The sequence below is a fragment of the Rhinopithecus roxellana genome, chromosome 18, assembly GCF_007565055.1.
Source record: "Rhinopithecus roxellana isolate Shanxi Qingling chromosome 18, ASM756505v1, whole genome shotgun sequence".
Classification (NCBI taxonomy): Eukaryota; Metazoa; Chordata; class Mammalia; order Primates; family Cercopithecidae; genus Rhinopithecus; species Rhinopithecus roxellana.
The window spans coordinates 52,845,085-52,863,777 of record NC_044566.1 but is presented as its reverse complement, the minus strand read 5'-3'; the positions used below and the strand labels follow the sequence as shown (position 1 = coordinate 52,863,777).

Sequence of the window (18,693 nt, the reverse complement as noted above, 5' to 3'; positions counted from 1 at the left end):
CTTGATGCTTGTAGATGTTCATCAGTGTCTGGGCATTGACGAGGTGGGTATTATAGTCTTCACAGTCTGGGCCTTGTATCTGTCCTTCTTATGAAGGCTTTCCAAGTATTCAAGGGGACTTGGGTGTTGTGAATTAAGTCTTTGGTCACTGCAGCCGTGTCTACATTAGGGAACACCCCAAGCCCTATGGCTCTTGCAGACTCAATGAGGTACTACATTGGTGTTCTTGGGTGAGATCCAGGAGAACTTCCTGGATTACTAGATGTAGACTCTTGTTCTCTTCCCTTAATTTCCACCAAGCAAATAGATTCTCCCTGTCTGTACTGAGCTGCCTTGCAGCTGGGGGAGTGGTGATACATGCCTCTTTGTGGCACCACCACTGGGACTGTGCTGGGTGAGATCCAAAGCAAGCATAGTACTGGGTCTTGCCTAAGGTCCACAGGGATCACTGTATGGCTACTGCCCATGTTCCCTCAAGGCCCAAGGGCTCTGCAGTCCACAAGTGATGAATCAGCGAGGCTTGTGTCCTTCCCTTCAGGGCAATGAGTTTCCCTTGTCTCTGGGTGGGTCCAGAGAAGCTGTCTGGGATGCAGGGCCTGGAGTCAGGAACCTTAGGAATCTGTTATATCTGGTGTTCTGTTCTGAGGTGGATGAGCTGGCATCCAAGATACAAAACAAAGTCCTTCTCATTCTTCTCTCTCAAGCAGAAGGAAGGAGTCTTTCCCGGAGCTACGAGCTGCATTGCCTGGGGTTGCAGGAGGAGTGATACAAGTACTCCCTTGGCTGCCCTAGCTGGTGTCTCACTAGGTCGCATGCACCCCAAGTCCACTGGCTCTAAGCCCAGCACAGCACAGAAGCTTGCCCACGAATTAGAGCCCTTACAGCCCAAAACTTGCCCTTCAGTTTATTTCAGATCCCAGAGCACCTTATCCCATGGTGGTGGGGCTTGCCAGAACTCTGGTTCTGACCACTGGGACGGAGGCTTCCCTTCTGACTAGTGCTGGTCTAAATGCTCCCTCTGTGGATGCTGGCTGAGTTCTGCCTGGTGTTGCTTTCTGCTGTGACAGGGCAGCACTAAATTCCATTGCTAAGTCCCACAATCACTCTTTTTTTTCCCTTCCACAAGTGCATAAATTATCTCTCCACGCCATGCTGCCAGTGCCAGGGATTAGGGGAAAGACAGTGTAGCAATTCAAGACTATCTTTCTTATCCTATTTAGTGCCTCTTTCCTTAATATGATGTTAAAACCAAGTACTATGATTGCTTACCTGATTTTTGGTTCTTAGGAAGGTGATTTTTTGTGTGGATTGTTGTTCAATTTGGCGTTCCTGCTTGGGGGACGATCACTGGAGGCTTCTATTTGCTCATCTTGCTCCTAATGGTAGAATTTTTAACACATAGTAATAAAACATATGACAACAAAAGTGCAAAAGATGCAGTGGGAGGGAAGTGGAAGTTTTGTGTTGTAATATTGTAAGGATATTAAGTTATCCATGCAATATAGAGTATTGATTGGAGGTAGATTGTAAACCTTCCTACAACCATGAAAACAAACAAAGTTATTTAACATACCAATAGATAAGATCAAATAGAATTTTAAAAAAGTAATTTTATCAAAAGAAGGTGCAAAAGGAGGGTAAAAGAACAAATGAGACAAGTATGAAACAAGTAGCAGGAAGATAGACTTAATTACAGCCTAATAAGTAATTAGGTTGAACCAAAAGGCAAGACACAGTCGAACTAAAAGGCAAAATTGTTAGATTGGATGAAAAAGCATGATACAACTCTCTGCTATCTGTAAAAAAATTCATTTTAAATATAAAGGCAGAGATAGTTTAAAAGGATGGCAAAAGATATACCATGCAAGCACTAATCATAAAGCTGGAATAGCTATATTACTCTCAGAAAAATTAGACTACAGACAGATAATAATACCAGAGATAAAGTGTGACATTTTATAATATAATAGGTTTAATACATGAAGAAAATATAATAGTATATATGTGCATTTAATAGCAGAGCTGCAAATAACATGAAATATAAGCTTACAGAATTGATGAGGAATAGCTATATCAAGAAATGTAGTTAGATATTTCAACATAACTCCTCTCAGTAATTGATACAAAAAAATAGGACATTAACATGATGCTTCATAGTTGAACAGTACTACCAATCTTTACCTAATAGAAATATTTAAAATACCGGCCGGTCTCGGTGGCTCACGTCTGTAATCCCAGCACTTTGGGAGGCCGAGGCGGGTGGATCACAAGGTCAGGAGTTCGAGACCATCCTGGCTAACATGGTGAAACCCCCGTCTCTACTAAAAATACAAAAAATTAGCTGGGCATGGCGGCGTGTGCCTGTAGTCCCAGCTACTTGGGAGGCTGAGGCAGGAGAATGGCGTGAACCCGGGAGGCAGAGCGGAGCTTGCAGTGAGCCAAGATTGTGCCACTGCACTGCAGCCTGGGCGACAGAGCGAGACTCCGTCTCAAAAAAAAAAAAAAAAAAAAGAAATATTTAAAATACTACACACAAACTATAGAAAATACACATTGTTTTTAGGTACGGATGAAACATTCATGAAATTAATGTAAGAACGAGCAAAAAAGGAAATAAGAAATCCTAAGCAGATGAACTTAAGAACTCAAACTAGATATTTCTAGTTCTAGAAAGTTCATAGCAAGAACTGGAAAAGTCATAGCAAGTTTTTCTTTATAAATTGCAAGCTAAATCAGTTTTTGCAATGAATGTGGATAACTTAATTTACCCTATTTTAACGTACAAGAGTGTCAGTTTAGATTAAAAAAAAAAAAAAAAACACCCAGTTTACCTATATGCCCTTTACAAGAGACCATTTACAACAAAGTGGCATACAAAGAAAGAAGGAGTTGCAATATTAACAGGCAAAATTGAATTCAGGGTGTAAGTCACTAAAAGGTCAAAGGGGAATGTTTTATAGTGATAAAAGTCATGCTTCAGTAGGTCTTAGATAAAAAGCCTGCAAGATATAAAAAATAATTTTAAAAAATCAAACATGCCATTGCATCAAGAGAAGAAGCACCATAGCCAAAGGATACAAAGAAAAATCTGACTTGAATTAACTACATAAACCAGTTAGAGAAGAGTACCATTACACTATGTTGGAATATTGAAAATCTACAGCAAACATAATAGTTAATGATGAAACATTAGAAATCTTTTCATTAAAGTTCAAAACAAGATATGCATACTTACTGTCACATCTATTTACCTGGGAGCTTCTAGCCATTGTAATGAATTGAGTCATAAATATTGAAAAGAATTAATAAAATGTATTTTAAATGTCTGTACCAAAAACAAAGGCAAACAATTAATAAACTAATAGAACTAAAATAGAGTTGTTACTTGGCCGGATTCAAAATTAACATGCAAAAATTAGCACCTTTTCTGTATACCAGCAATATCTAATTATAACAATGAAAAGTAAAAGACTTTATTATAAAAGTCATAGGATTGTTTCCTAGGAATAAATTTGATAATATATATGGAAAATTACATAATGAAACTTATAAAAATGTATTGAAAATTCTAAAAGGTCTGACTAAATAGGCATACTCTGTTCATTGACTGGAGAATTCACTAGTGTAACAGGTTAATCTGTAAATAACTCCAACATTAATCAAACTTCTCATGGAATTATTTCATTAAATATTTATCTAAGAAAAAGTATATGAGAGAGGACTCATACTTTTGAACATCTCCATAATTAGCACTCCAGCCCAAGGTGGCATCATCTGTGCCTGGTTTATCACATTAACCTCTGAAGTCTTCCATTTTTACACTTGCCCTCTCCACCACCATCCACCCAAGCCCTACAGCCTAAACTGAACACTCAGAGTGATCCTTTAATAATAGATTGCTTAGTTCAATTCTTTCGGTGAATTTAAAAGAGGGTATTGTTTAGAAAGATTAAGTAATTGAATCAAGGTTAAAAATTAAGTAAGAAGTAGAGCCATGATTTGAATCCAGTATTTCTGATTCTAGACCCTATTCTCTTCAACACTAGACTATACTGTATTTTATTAGCTCTTTCTGTGTTGAGGTTATTTTATTATTTTTGAAAGATTCTCATAGATGTCTGGCATATGTGATGATAGATGACACATGAAATACGTAGCTTGGCCTCATGAAAAATATACTTAAATTTCACTTGTAGACAGATAGCTGACCTGGGATGAAAAATTGTCTTGACCCATTGTGACATTTCTTATGTTTATATGGTGATAAAGAAAAATCAGAATTTTAACTAATCTGTTATTCATAAGGATATTATCATCTTTTCTACTTGGGCTTTCAGGCTTAACACCTTTTTTTCTCCTGTGGCACATTTGATTGCACTCTTAACTGTGGTGCTAAAATAAAACTTAACTTCAGTGATCACAGAACCTGATGTTGAAATAATCTATTTTTGGAAATGCTGGGTTTATGGTAATGAGAAAGTTGTATAATGTTGTTATGGCAACCAAAATCCTAAAGTACAGATTAATGACAAGCTCACTGATTTTTGGAAGTAAGCAGTTCATTTCTTATCTCAGTTCAGTTTTAAATAATTATTTAAAATACAGTAAATTTCTTTGAACATATTTTAAAATGAGAATAATATCTCCATTTAGTTATAGATCAGTCTTTATCATGATTTTAAAATTTGTAATACCAGATTTTTATGACACTGTGACGTTTGTAACTGGACAAATTGAATTTCTCAATGTATAGCATTCTGATACATTGGTAGCTGAAAAAACGTTGCCTTCTTTAAAATTATATAACAAGCTGATCTCTCAATATGTTTTTTTCCTAACAGTAAATTAGCTACCTGATTATTATATTTGCTATATGATGTGCTGGTATAGCAGCTACTTTCTAAGTGTAAGAGATGTTAAGAAAGACCCTTCAAAACTTGGAATTAGGCAAATAAGTTCTGAGAGAACAGCATGTCATTGCAGGATCATAATGAAGCATTGTTTTTAACAGGCTCATCAATAATTATTTATTTAGGGAATGGGCCTTTGTTTGATTCTCTGTTTACTATTGATTAAAAGTTCCAAATTCTGTGGACGTGTTAATTTATAGATTCTGTGTGGTAGAAGAAATAGCCCCAAAGCTATGGTTTTTCTTGCTCTGTAGCACATTTGTACCTAACCTGTTTTGTTCTAACTGTCCTTTTCAAATACCTGTAAATGACCAGTTTCTCAAAATGTGCTTTGAACCAGCTTTATCTTCTTAGTAGTTTCCTCATCAATGAGTTATTAAATTTTTGACCCATCATTAATTTGTATGAGAATCATCTTTTTAATTTTTTAAAAGTTATACTTGGACTGGGAAGATCATTAAACCATCCAAAGGCCCATAGGACACCCCTTAATAAATTAATACCCCTGAGGATTTCGTGGTAGCAAAGAGACAGGAAAGTTAATGGTCTACCTGTTTAGATGATCATAGCTTATATTCAAATAAAAAGTTACACCATTCCAAGATGGCCGAATAGAAACAGCGCCGGTCTGCAGCTCCCAACATGATCGACGCAGAAAACGGGTGATTTCTGCATTTCCAACCAACGTACCTGGTTTCTCTCATTGGGACTGGTTGGACAGTGGGTGCAGCCCATGGAGGATGAGCAGAAGCAGGGTGGGGCATTGCCTCACCCAGGAAGCACAAGGGGTCGGGGGATTTCCCTTTCCTAGCCAAGGGAAGGCTGACAGATGGCAGCTGGATAAACGGGACAGTCCCACCCAAATACTGTGCTTTTCCAACGGTCTCAGCAAACGGCACACCAGGAGATTATATCCCTCACCTGGCTAGGCAGATCCCAAGCCCATGGAGCCTTGCTTACTGCTAGCGCAGTAGTCTGAGATCGACCTGCCAGGCAGCAGCCTGGCAGGGGGAGGGGCATCTGCCATTGCTGAGCCTTGAGTAGGTAAACAAAGTGGCCTGGGTAGCTCTAACTGGGCAGAGCCCACCAGAGCTCAGCAAGGCAGGTTGCCTCTGTAGTATCCACCTCTGCAGGCAGGGCATAGCTGAACAAAAGGCAGCAGAAACATCTGCGGACTTAAACGTCCCTGTCTGACAGCTCTGAAGAGAGCAGTGGTTCTCCCAGCACTGTGTTGAGCTCAGAGAACGGACAGACTGCCTCCTCAAGTGGGTCCCTGACTCCCATGTAGCCTAACTGGGAGACACCCCTGTAGGGGCTGACTGACACCTCATACAGGCGGGTGCCCCTCTGGGATGAAGCTTCCAGAGGAAGGATCAGGCAGCAATATTTGCTGTTCTGCAGCCTCCGCTTGTCTGGAGTGGACCTCCAGCAAACTCCGACAAACCTGCAGCTGAGGGACCTGACTGTTAGAAGGAAAACTAACAAACAGAAAGGAATAGCATCAACATCAACAAAAAGGACATCGACACCAAAACCCCATCTGTAGGTCATCAACATCAAAGACCAAAGGTAGATAAAACCACAAAGATGGGGAGAAACTAGAGCAGAAAAGCTGAAAATTCTAAAAGCGAGAGAGCCTCTTCTCCTCTAAAGGATTGCAGCTCCTCACTAGCAATGGAACAAAGCTGGATGGAGAATGAGTTTGACGAGCTGACAGAAGTGGGCTTCAGAAGGTCGGTGATAACAAACTCCTCTGAGCTAAAGGAGGATGTTTGACCCATCACAAGGAAGCTAAAAACCTTGAAGAAAGATTAGATGAATGGCTAACTAGAATAAACAGTGTAGAGAAGACCTTAAATGACCTGATGGAGCTGAAAAACATGGCATGAGAACTATGTGATGCGTGCACAAACTTCAATAGCTAATTTGATCGACTGGAAGAAAGGGTATCAGTGATTGAAGATCAAATTAATGAAATAAAGCAAGAAGAGAAGTTTAGAGAAAAAAGAGTAAAAAGAAACAAACAAAGCCTCCAAGAAATACGGGATTATGTGAAAAGACTAAATCTGTTTGATTGTTGTACCTGAAAGTGACGGGGAGAATGGAACCAAGTTGGAAAACACTCTTCAGGATATTATCCAGGAGAACTTCCCCAACCTAGCAAGGCAGGCCAACATTCAAATTCAGGAAATACAGAGAACGCCACAAAGATACTCCTCGAGAAGAGCAACTTCAAGACATAATTGTCAGATTCACCAAGGTTGAAATGAAGGAAAAAATGTTAAGGACAGCCAGAGAGAAAGGTCAGGGTACCCACAAAGGGAAGCCCATCAGACTAACAGCAAATCTCTCAGCAGAAACTCTGTAAGCCAGAAGAGAGTGGGGGGCCAATATTCAACATTCTTAAAGAAATTTCAACCCAGAATTTCATATCCAGCCAAACTAAGCTTCATAAGTGAAGGAGAAATAAAATCCTTTACAGACAAGCAAACGCTGAGAGATTTTGCTACCACCAGGCCTGCCTTACAAGAGCTCCTGAAGGAAGCACTAAACATGGAAAGGAACAACTGGTACCAGCCACTGCAAAAACATGCCACATTGTCAAGACCATCGATGCTAGGAAGAAACTGCATCAACTAACAGGCAAAATAACCAGCTAACATCATAATGACAGGATCAGATTCACACATAACAATATTAACCTTAAATGTAAATGGGCTAAATGCCCCAATTAAAAGACATGGACTGGCAAATTGGATAAAGAGTCAAGACCCATCAGTGTGCTGTGTTCAGGAGACCCATCTCACATGCAGAGACACACATAGGCTCAAAATAAAGGGATGGAGGAAGATCTACCAAGCAAATGGAAGGCAAAAAAAAAAGTAGGGGTTGCAATCCTAGTCTCTGATAAAACAGACTTTAAACCAACAAAGATCAAATGAGACAAAGAAGGCCATTACATAATGATAAAGGGATCAATTCAACAAGAAGAGCTAACTATCCTAAATATGTATGCACACAATACAGCAGCACCCAGATTCATAAAGCAAGTCCTTAGAGACCTACAAAGAGACTTAGACACCCACACAGTAATAATGGGAGACTTTAACATCCCACTGTCAACATTAGACAGATCAATGAGACAGAAGGTTAACAAGGATACCCAGGACTTGAACTCATCTCTGCACCAAGCAGACCTAATAGACATCTACAGAACTCTCCACCCCAAATCAATAGAATATACATTCTTCTCAGCACCACATCACACTTATTCCAAAACTGATCACATAGTTGGAAGTAAAGCACTCCTCAGCAAATGTAAAAGAACAGAAATCACCACAAACTGTCTCAGACCACAATGCAATCAAATTAGAACTCAGGATTAAGAAACTCACTCAAAACTGCACAACTACATGGAAACTGAACAACCTGCTCCTGAATGACTATAGGGTAAATAATGAAATGAAGGCAGAAATAAAGATGTTCTTTGAAACCAATGAGAACAAAGACATAATGTGCCAGAATCTCTGGGACATATTTAAAGCAGTGTATACAGGGAAATTTATAGCACTAAATGCCCACAAGAGAAAGCAGGAAAGATCTAAAATTGACACCCTAACATCACAATTCAAAGAACTAGAAAAGCAAGAGCAAACAAATTCAAAAGCTAGCAGAAGGCAAGAAATAACTAAGAGCAGAACTGAAGGAGATAGAGACACAAAAAAACCCTTCAAAAAATCAATGAATTCAGGAGCTGTTGTTTTGAAAAGATCAACAAAATTATAGACTGCTAGCAAGACTAATAAGAGAGAAGAATCAAATAGACACAATAAAAAAAAGATAAAGGGGATATCATCACTGATCCCACAGAAACACAAACTACCATCAGAGAATACTACAAACACCTCTATGCAAATAATCTAGAAAACCTAGAAGCAATGGATAAATTCCTGAACACATACACCCTCCTAAGACTAAACCAGGAAAAAGTTGAATCTCTGAATAGACCAATAACAGGCTCTGAAATTGAGGCAGAATTAGTAGCCTACCAACCAAAAAAAAGTTCACGACCAGATGGATTCATAGCCGAATTCTACCAGAGGTAAAAAGAGGAGCTGGTACCATCCCTTCTGAAACTATTCCAATCAATAGAAAGAGAGGGAATCCTCCCTAACTCATTTTATGAGGCCAACATCATCGTGATACCAAAGCCTGGCAGAGACACAACAAAAAAAGATAATTTTAGACCAATATCCCTGATGAACATCGATGCAAAAGTCCTCAGTAAAATACTGGCAAACCAAATCCATCAGCACGTCAAAAAGCTTATCCATCACAATTCAGTTGGCTTCATCCCTGGGATGCAAGGCTGGTTCAACATACTCATATCAGTAAACATAATCCATCACATAAACAGAACCAATGACAAAAACCACATGATTATCTCAATAGATGCAGAAAGGGCCTTCGACAAAATTCCACAGCGCTTCATGCTAAAAACTGTCGATAAACTAGGTTTTGATGGAACATATCTCAAAATAGTAAGAGCTATTTATGACAGGCCCACAGCCAATATCATACTGAATGGGCAAAAACTGGAAGTATTCCCTTTGAAAACTGGCACAAGACAGGGATGCCCTCTCTCACCACTTCTATTCAACATAGTGTTGGAAGTTCTGGCCAGGGCAATCAGGCAGGAGCAAGAAATAAACGGTATTCAATTAGGAAAAGAGGAAGTCAAATTGTCCCTGTTTGCAGGTGACGTGATTGTATATTTAGAAAACCCCATTGTCTCAGCCCAAAATTTCCTTAAGCTGACAAGCAACTTCAGCAAATTCTCAGGATACAAAATCAGTGTGCAAAATCACAAGCATTCCTATACACCAATAATAGACAAACAGAGCCAAATCATGAGCAAACTCCCATTCACAATTGCTACAAAGAGAATAAAATAACCTAGGAATCCAACTTACAAGGGATGTGAAGGACCTCTTCAAGGAGAACTACAAACCACTGCTCAACGAAATAAAAGAGGACATAAATGGAAGAACATTTCATGTTCATGGATAGGAATAATCAATATCATGAAAATAGCCATACTGCCCATGGTAATTTATAGATTCAATGCCATCCCCATCAAGGTACCAATGACTTTCTTCACAGAATTGGAAAAAACTACTTTAAAGTTTATATGGAACCAAAAAAGAGCCTGCATTGCCCAGACAATCCTAAGCCAAAAGAACAAAGCTAGAAGCATCACACTACCTGACTTCAAACTAGACTACAAGGCTACAGTAACCAAAACAGTACGGTACTGGTGTCAAAACAGGTATCTAAACTGATGGAACAGAACAGAGGACTCAGAAATAACACCACACATCTACAACCATCTGATCTTTGACAGACCTGAAAAAAACAAGAACTGGAGTAAGGATTACCTGTTTAATAAATGGTACTGGGAAAACTGGCTAGCCAAATGTAGAAAGCTGAAACTGGGTCCCTTCCTTACACCTTATACAAAAATTAATTCAAGATAGATTAAAAACTTAACTGTTAGACCTAAAACCATAAAAACCCTAGAAGAAAACCTAGGCAGTATCATTCAGGGCATAGGCATGGACAAGGACTTCATGATGAAAACAGTGGCAACAAAAGCCAAAATAGGAAAATGGCATCTAATTAAACTAAAGAACTGCTGCACAGCAAAAGAAACTACCGTCAGAATGAACAGGCAACCTACAGAATGGGAAAAAAATTTTTGCAATCTACCCATCTGACAAAGGGCTAATACCCAGAATCTACAAAGAGCTTAAACAAATTTACAAGAAATAAACAACCCCATCAAAAAGTGGGCAAAGGATATGAACAGAGACTTCTCAAAAGAAGACATTTATGCAGTCAACAGACACATGAAAAAATGTTCGTCATCACTGGTCATCGGAGAAATGCAAATCAAAACCACAATGAGATACCATCTCACACCAGTCAGAATGGCAATCATTAAAAAGTCAGGAAGAAACAGATACTGGAGAGGATGTGGAGTAATAGGAATGCTTTTACGCTGTTGGTGGGAGTGTAAACTAGTTCAACCATTGTGGAAGACAGTGTGGCACATCCTGAATGATCTAGAACTAGAAATACCATTTGGCCCACTGATCCCATACTGGGTGTATACCCAAAGGATTATAAATCATGCTAGTATAAAGACACATGCACATGTATGTTTATTGTGGCACTATTCACAATAGCAAAAACTTGGAACCAACACAAATGTCCATCAGTGATAGACTAGATTAAGAAAATGTGGCACATATACACCATGCAATACTATGCAGCCATAAAAACGGATGAATTCATGTCCTTTGTAGGGATATGGATGCAGCTGAAAACCATTCTGAGCAAACTATCGCAAGGACAGAAAACCAAACACTGCATGTTCTCACTCATAGGCGGGAATTGAACATGGAGAACACTTGGACAAAGGGCAGGAAACATCACACCCCAGGCCCTGTCGTGGGGTGGGGGTGAGGGAGGGATAGCATTAGGAGAAATACCTAATGTAAATGACAAGTAAAGGGGTGCAGCAAACCAACATGGCAAATGTATACCTATGTAACAAACCTGCACGTTATGCACCTGTACCCTAGAACTTAAAGTATAAAAATTTAAAAAAAAGTTACTTTCCCCTTTCAACTGGTCTTTTTGCATATCTTTTGGTGTTGTGAAAAGCAAGAGGACAGGAACAGTCCTGAAGGTACTCCCCATCAGCTATGGGCTAGGCTGTGATTGATCAAAATAGTAAGTAAGTAAAATCAAGTGGATGCCCATGCTAGAACCAGTGTTCAGCATGCACTGCTGACAACAACAACAGAAATTCACTGCTTTCACTGCCTGTACACAGGGTGTTTAGTTGATAAGGACATTCCCAGCTTTCAGAAGCATGTGACTGAACTGAGATGATTTGTTGGTCATTTTGGATTTAGTCATAGAATCCTTGAAACTTTTCCATTTTGAACATTGATTATTTGTCACTATAATGATTCATTATTGTTTGAGACTCTGTATTTCATACGTGATATTAGTATTTAATGAATAATTTGGGCTAAGACCAGGCAGGCTGGCAGACAATATAGATAGTTACTCTGAACTTTTAAAAATCATTTGATCAGTTGATTGATAGACAGATACTTAATATACTTTTTAAGATAAAGGATGAATTTACATAGTAATTATTACTGTAAATAAAAAGTATAGTAAACTGGCAAGAGGGTAAAATGGTTTTAGCACTATAGAAACATTCATTTATATACAAATAATTGATATGCTTTTATAAATCATATTTTGGGAAACTTAGTTCCCTAAAATAATGTATATGTATGCATATGTGATATATTTATTCATGTAGGTAGTTTTTTTAAACAATAACTCATTAAAATACTCTCAACTCTCAATGGAATAATATCGCTCAAAAGCTCAAAGTACCTTATAAAGATTAACTAATTCATCTAGTAATTTAGTAGAGGTTAAATTACTTTTTCAAGGCAACAATAGTAAGTGGCAGAGCTTCAACTAGAATGTAAGTCTTCTAACAGTAATTTCCTCCACTATACCATTTTATCTCTACTGTACCCTATAGAACTGATTAGAAAATACTTAATAAAAGTGAGTGTAGGAACCTGTCGCTTTGGTGGTGATGAATAAACTCATATTTGTTCAGAAATGTAGAATCACACTGTCATCCAGAGTTCTTGGTCTTTATACTTTGAGTTTGACTCAGACTCACTTTAGAGAATCTCCCTTTTCATTTTATTTCTATCCTGTTGGCTTTAGCAGGCAGTTAGCAGGCCAGGAGGAGCAGTTCCTTATTCTTTACTTTTTTTCCTTCCTCCTTCCTTCATGTAATACATGAAGATTTCTTTTTATCCACCAGCTTTGCTTTCTTCATCTTCTCCACCATACGCATGTTCTTTTTTTAACCCCTTCCCTATCTCAGTGGCTTTTTAAAGTGAGGAGCAGACTGAAGACGTACTATACCATCTAACACCAAAATTTAAAATAAATTATAAACTCTTGTTTAGTTTTAACTGGCTTGATTTTATTTAATTATCTATGTTTATGCAGTACTGCTTTATTTTATTTTTATCTATTGCAGACTTAATGGATTTTCAGCTGTATTGTTAGTTTCAGACATTTGTGAGCTAATTTATATAGCTTAGAAATAAATGTGTCAAGTTATAACTAAATTTCAGTAAATTTTAAATTTTTTATCACTGTTACTTGAAAATGAAATTTAAACTTCACTGCTTCAGAAGTTTCAACAATACTACATTTACAAGTTACTCTGAACTTTTAAAAATCATATTCAATATTTATAATTGTACATTTTATACTTTTTATGAGAAGAAATAGCCTTATTTTGTGTACTCCTTATATACGATCAAGTATATGCTGTATTGAGATTGAGTATAGACTTGAGTATGAGACATGGGTAATGAATGCTTTATACACTTCTCAGAAATCTATGTTATTGCACTTAGAAAAGAACTAAGAACACTATTTCTAAAATCCAGTATCTGATTTGTTGCAAAAGTGGGTATCAAATGTGTGTTATATCTAATAAAGTTTTAAAATACTAGTTTCTAGTATGTTTTCATGAAAAATAATTTTTGCATTATTTTGTTACATTCATTGTCAAGCAAATTTAATTACAGGTAAGATCACCAATCAGTAGATCAAAAAATATCTCCAGGCCAGGCACGGTGGCTCATGGCTGTAATCCCAGCACTTTGGGAGGCCAAAGTGGGCGGATCACCTGAGGTCAGGATTTCAAGACCAGCCTGGTCAACATGGTGAAACCCCGTCTCTACTAAAAATACAAAAATTAGCCAGGCATGGTGGTGCATGCCTGTAATCCCAGCTGCTTGGGAGGCTGAGGCAGGAGAATCACTTGAAGTGAGGAGGCAGAGGTTGCAATGAGCCAAGATCATGCCACTGCACTCCAGCCTGGGTGATAAAGTGAGACTATCTCAAAAAAAAAAAAAAAAAAAAAAAAAATCTCCAAGCCTCATTTAGTTAAGTAGTTTTCTAAACCAGTTTCTACCATCATCCCTTTCCTTTCAGCAAAAAGGTAGTACAACCAGTAGCACCACTCTACTCTGCTCAGAAAATTTACTCAGCATATCTTTCTACTACTCACTGTCATTTTGGGAGCTTTAGCAATTTTTGGAAAATGTCAAGTTACTTCAACTCACCAAGAGTTTGGACCCCATTAGAACAGTGTACGGATGTTCCAAGTTCATAGGTGGACTTCTTATTCCATCCAACTATTTTCTTTTCTAGACCACAGATGCATATATTTCTACAGATAATCTTAAAAATATATTATTCTATCCATTATTACCAAAAAAGAACATAATTCCTAGAAAAACAAAGAATATGTTCTGTTGATGGTGGCTTCATGATATTGACTTGTGTTACAACTTAACACAATATTACTATTACGCTATAACTATTACGTTAGTCTGGCTAGTCACAATCAGGTACCCTTGACTATGTGAAGAAACAGTTTACCCTGAAATAGCCACTGATTCAGCGTTTATGAAAAACAGTGGTGGCTTAAGAGCCCCAGAATAGGACTCTGTAAATAAGGAAAAAGTTATTTTTCTCCATCAAGTATTCAGTGAACATGTATTTATTGAGCATCCATCATATTAAAAATATACTGGATTTTAAGGGACATATGAACATAAACAGTGTCAAGTTACTTGAAATTTTGCAGGACAGGTAAGACACGAACAACATGTATTTCTGTAATATAATAATTTTTAAAGGACATTTTGGAAATTGGGTTATATGTCAGTCATATCCATTTGATGCAGAGCTAACCCCTTCCTAATACAAAACTGTTGGGATCTGAACATCAAGAAAATGTAGAAGCTTTATTGTAAGTTAGGAGTGGTAAAAGCTATATGAAAGGAACAGAAAAAGTACCATGGACATTCCACAAAGGAAGTAATTATTTCTAGCTCTAAAGATCAGATAAGACTTCATGGATAAGAGAGAACATTTTTGCTGAACGTTAAGAGCATTTAAAAGTGGTGAAAGAGGCATTCTAGGAAAATGAAGTAGGAGCAAAGGAACTGAGATCAGCAAGACTAGAGCCGGGAGAACAGTCAGGAGTAGCATTGGAATTAGAGTAGTGATAGGGAAAGTGTTAGATGATTTTGAATGGTAGGAGAAGGAATGTAGGCTTCTCTGAAACCAAAAGAGGCCATCGATGCTCTTTGAAGGCTCCAGGTAAGAGAAAGATATGATCGAAAGTATGCCTCAGAAACATTAATCTAACAACAGTGCGTAAGATGGATTGAATATGGAGGATACTGAAAGAGAGAAGAATAGATAGGAGTTTGCCTGTACTCCAGGCAAGAGGTCATTTTAGAACCTGAACTGAGGTGATACGACATTGTTATGCCATTAACACAAGTAGGAAACTACAAGAAAAGGAGGTTTGGAAGCAAAGCTTTAAAAACACATTTTTATGGCCGGGCGCGGTGGCTCACACCTGTAATCCCAGCACTTTGGGAGGCTGAGGTGGGCGGATCACGAGGTCAGGAGATCGAGACCATCCTGGCTAACACGGTGAAACCCCGTCTCTACTAAAAATACAAAAAAATCAGCGGGGTGTGGTGGCGGGCGCCTGTAGTCCCAGCTACTCAGGAGGCTGAGGCGGGAGAATGGCGTGAACCCGGGAGGCGGAGCTTGCTGTGAGTCAAGATCGCGCCACTGCAGTCCAGCCTGGGTGACAGAGCGAGACTCCGTCTCAAAAAAAAAAAAAAAAAAAAACACACACATTTTTATTTTAGTTTTTGTAAAAATCAGAAAATTAGCACCAGTGTTCTCATGGCTAGTACCATGAGAACCATTAGTACCATCTTCTCGTGGTGATACATGAATAGTACAAATAGCTGGGGATGACAGGAAGTTAATGTCATGGAACTATGCAGAGAGTTGTTGCACTTTTAACGAACCAGTACTGTTTTTTTCTAGCTGGATAATTGTGTAAACATTTGCAAAACTCTGTTCTTTTGTGTGCTTTTGTAGAAATGTGTATTTGTGAGAAAGCTGTGATTTACTGCAAGCGTCACATTTTAGCTTGGGGTGATAGAGATGAAGAGAAAGCTAGGAGATGTGGTTGTTAGTGTAAAAGCTATAGGTGAAAGAGCAGTTTAAGTTTTCTGAGAGATAAAAGTGTTGATAAATTTGAACAATTGTAAGCATCTTTCTTTAATGTATTACCACTTTTGCAAAATCAATACATTGACATTGGGTCACAGTTTTTGTTTCTTATTTAGCAGTCCTGTGTATCAGGCACAAATATATAGCAGTTCACTATATATCAGGAACAAAACACAGTCCATGCCCTCTGCAACCTATATAGTAATGGAGAAAGATTTAATAAATAATAAGTATAAAATTATGTTTTATCCCCAAATCAGGATTAATTGTGTACCTGTATAGTGATTCTTAAATAGTGTATGTGTGATGATAATGAAAGTGAAATGTATTGATTGAAATGTCAAGCTGTCTTATAATTCTTAGTAAAAATATTTTTTCAAATGATATGTTTACATTTTGTTTGCTTATCAATAGAGAGCAGATCGTAAAACAATCTACAGAATTAGTCTGCAGAGCCTATGGTGAAGTGTATGCAGCTGTGATGAATCCAGTCAATGAATACAAAGATCCAGAGAACATTCTTCACCGATCGCCACAGCAAGTGCAGACGCTTCTTTCCTGATTATCTTATTTCATTGTGTTAGCAAAATATGACCTCCCTAAAACACTGAAGGTTATTTTTTATTCTTTGAATTTTTACTTTAAAATTTGATAGTTACAGTTTTCTTTGTATCATGAGATTGTAAGTCCCGATACTTTTTTTTTTTTTTTGGTCTCAATAACATGGAAGTAAATAACATGTTGACCTGAGCTAGTACTGCTGTGTATCTACTCTAAATAAGATGCTCTATTTTTTTGCTAGCCATCTCTCCAGCTCTGCAGTTTTCACTGTATTCAGGAAGCATAAAGTAATATGAAAGGTTTGAAGAATGTTTTTTACAAGACTAGTAGTTCTAAATTAACAGCATATAAAAAATTTGTCTAAATTTAAGAATTAGTGTAAGGATATGACCTAATAAATGTCTCCTTACCTAAAGATTCATTTGCTTTCTTACTAATATGAGTAGGTATACTTAGTAGCTTTTCTGAACCTAGCCTATGTCTCTGTCCCCAAAATAGCTGCCCTTAAAGAGTTGTTAGAAGGGAGAAAAATAACAGTGAATTGTGCTTCTGGTGTATATGGCAGTGAATCTCCTTTCTGTTCTACTTTAGCATACTATATATATTTGACTGCATACATTTTTACACAATTTTAAATATACACTCAGCAATAATGAGAAAAAAAGGAGAGAGAAAAGTGATTTAAACAGGATGGATTCCACTCTGTGGGAGCCCTCAATGGAACTCAAGGTGGAACTCAGCCTTTCCAATGAACTCTAAGCATGTAGACAGCCTGAGCTGTGTCTAAGGCTGGTGTTTAAAGATGGGTATTGGTCATACAATACGGGCCCTAAATCCAACCAACTACACATTTTATCTGGTGTTCAAACCAAGAAACAATGATCTACTCAAACACTGGAGAAAAATCTGCCAGAGGGGGGGTTGCCAATCGGCGGTGTGTCTTATCTCCATGGTGTAACCGGACTCTGACTTTAGACCATTACCTATTAGGAAGATTCAAAATGACTGTATTTTTAAAGGAATAAATCCCAGTGTGCCTGATTTGACATTCTTATCAGCAAAAAAACTTGATTTCTAGTAAATCTATAAAAAGGGGCAAGTCCCTAAATTTCAAATGAGAAAACTGAAGCACAAGGAAAAAAATAACTAGTTTGAAATATTTTGAAAAGTAATAACATCAATATTTGTAGAAGATTATGTTGTATATAACAAGTTAGTATTTATAGAGTATGACCTATTTATCTGAAGTTTATAATTATTTTTACCTAATACAATTCTTTTTGGAGTGAGAATGATTATATAATCATTATCCATTTGGGTATAAATCTGTATTTTTAGTTTTTTTCCCTTCGATTAGTATGTGTTATATATAAAAGACAGAAAATAAAGTATAAATCAAGAACTTAATTTTAATATAATTTATTTCTACAGTGAAAGAAGATTGATACCTTGCCATGAGTAAATTCCTTTGTTTTATAGGGAAAAATTTATTGTGCTTTTTAGCTGGCTTTTTTTCAAATAAAATATTACAATATGTCTAGAGCAGCAATTATTGCAGCTATCCTGTAGATATACATCCTATTGATGTGTTTTTAGAAAATGCACTAATAGAAAAGGAAGTACAACATAGGGCAAAACTGAGGTAATCCGTGAGATTCACAGGTGAAATTTGGTATGTGTAATCTTGAGAACTAAGGCAAAATAAAACATTGTAAGTAACAATCCATTAATATAACACCTAAATTTGCCATTACTCCATAGTTTGCATTTTGAATTATTTTCATTTGGCATAAGTATAACCTAGAATATGCATGTCTGCCCTTCTTTCAGAGAGGAAGGGTGTTTGAATGCCAAAACCCTTATGTGGTTGGACTTTTCCATTTCTTTCTCTGTGCCTTCACTTGAGCAGGTGAATGTTACCTGAGGAAAAAGATGACACAAATGGACTGATTGACTTTACTCGGAATTCATGATTACAGTGTTCAAA

The 18,693-nt window shown here is 37.4% G+C and overlaps 1 protein-coding gene across 2 annotated transcripts in view; it reads left to right on the top strand.

The window, feature by feature from the left end:
* COG6 (component of oligomeric golgi complex 6) overlaps positions 1-18,241 on the top strand; it is a 96,647-nt gene extending 78,406 nt beyond the window's left edge. For both annotated transcript variants that reach the window (XM_010360728.1, XM_030922187.1), the window contains one exon: positions 16,560-18,241. In XM_010360728.1, coding sequence (XP_010359030.1) covers positions 16,560-16,707 — 148 coding nt within the window. In that variant the 3' untranslated portion in view covers positions 16,708-18,241. The remainder of the gene's footprint in view (positions 1-16,559) is intronic.
* Positions 18,242-18,693: the final 452 nt, after the last annotated feature.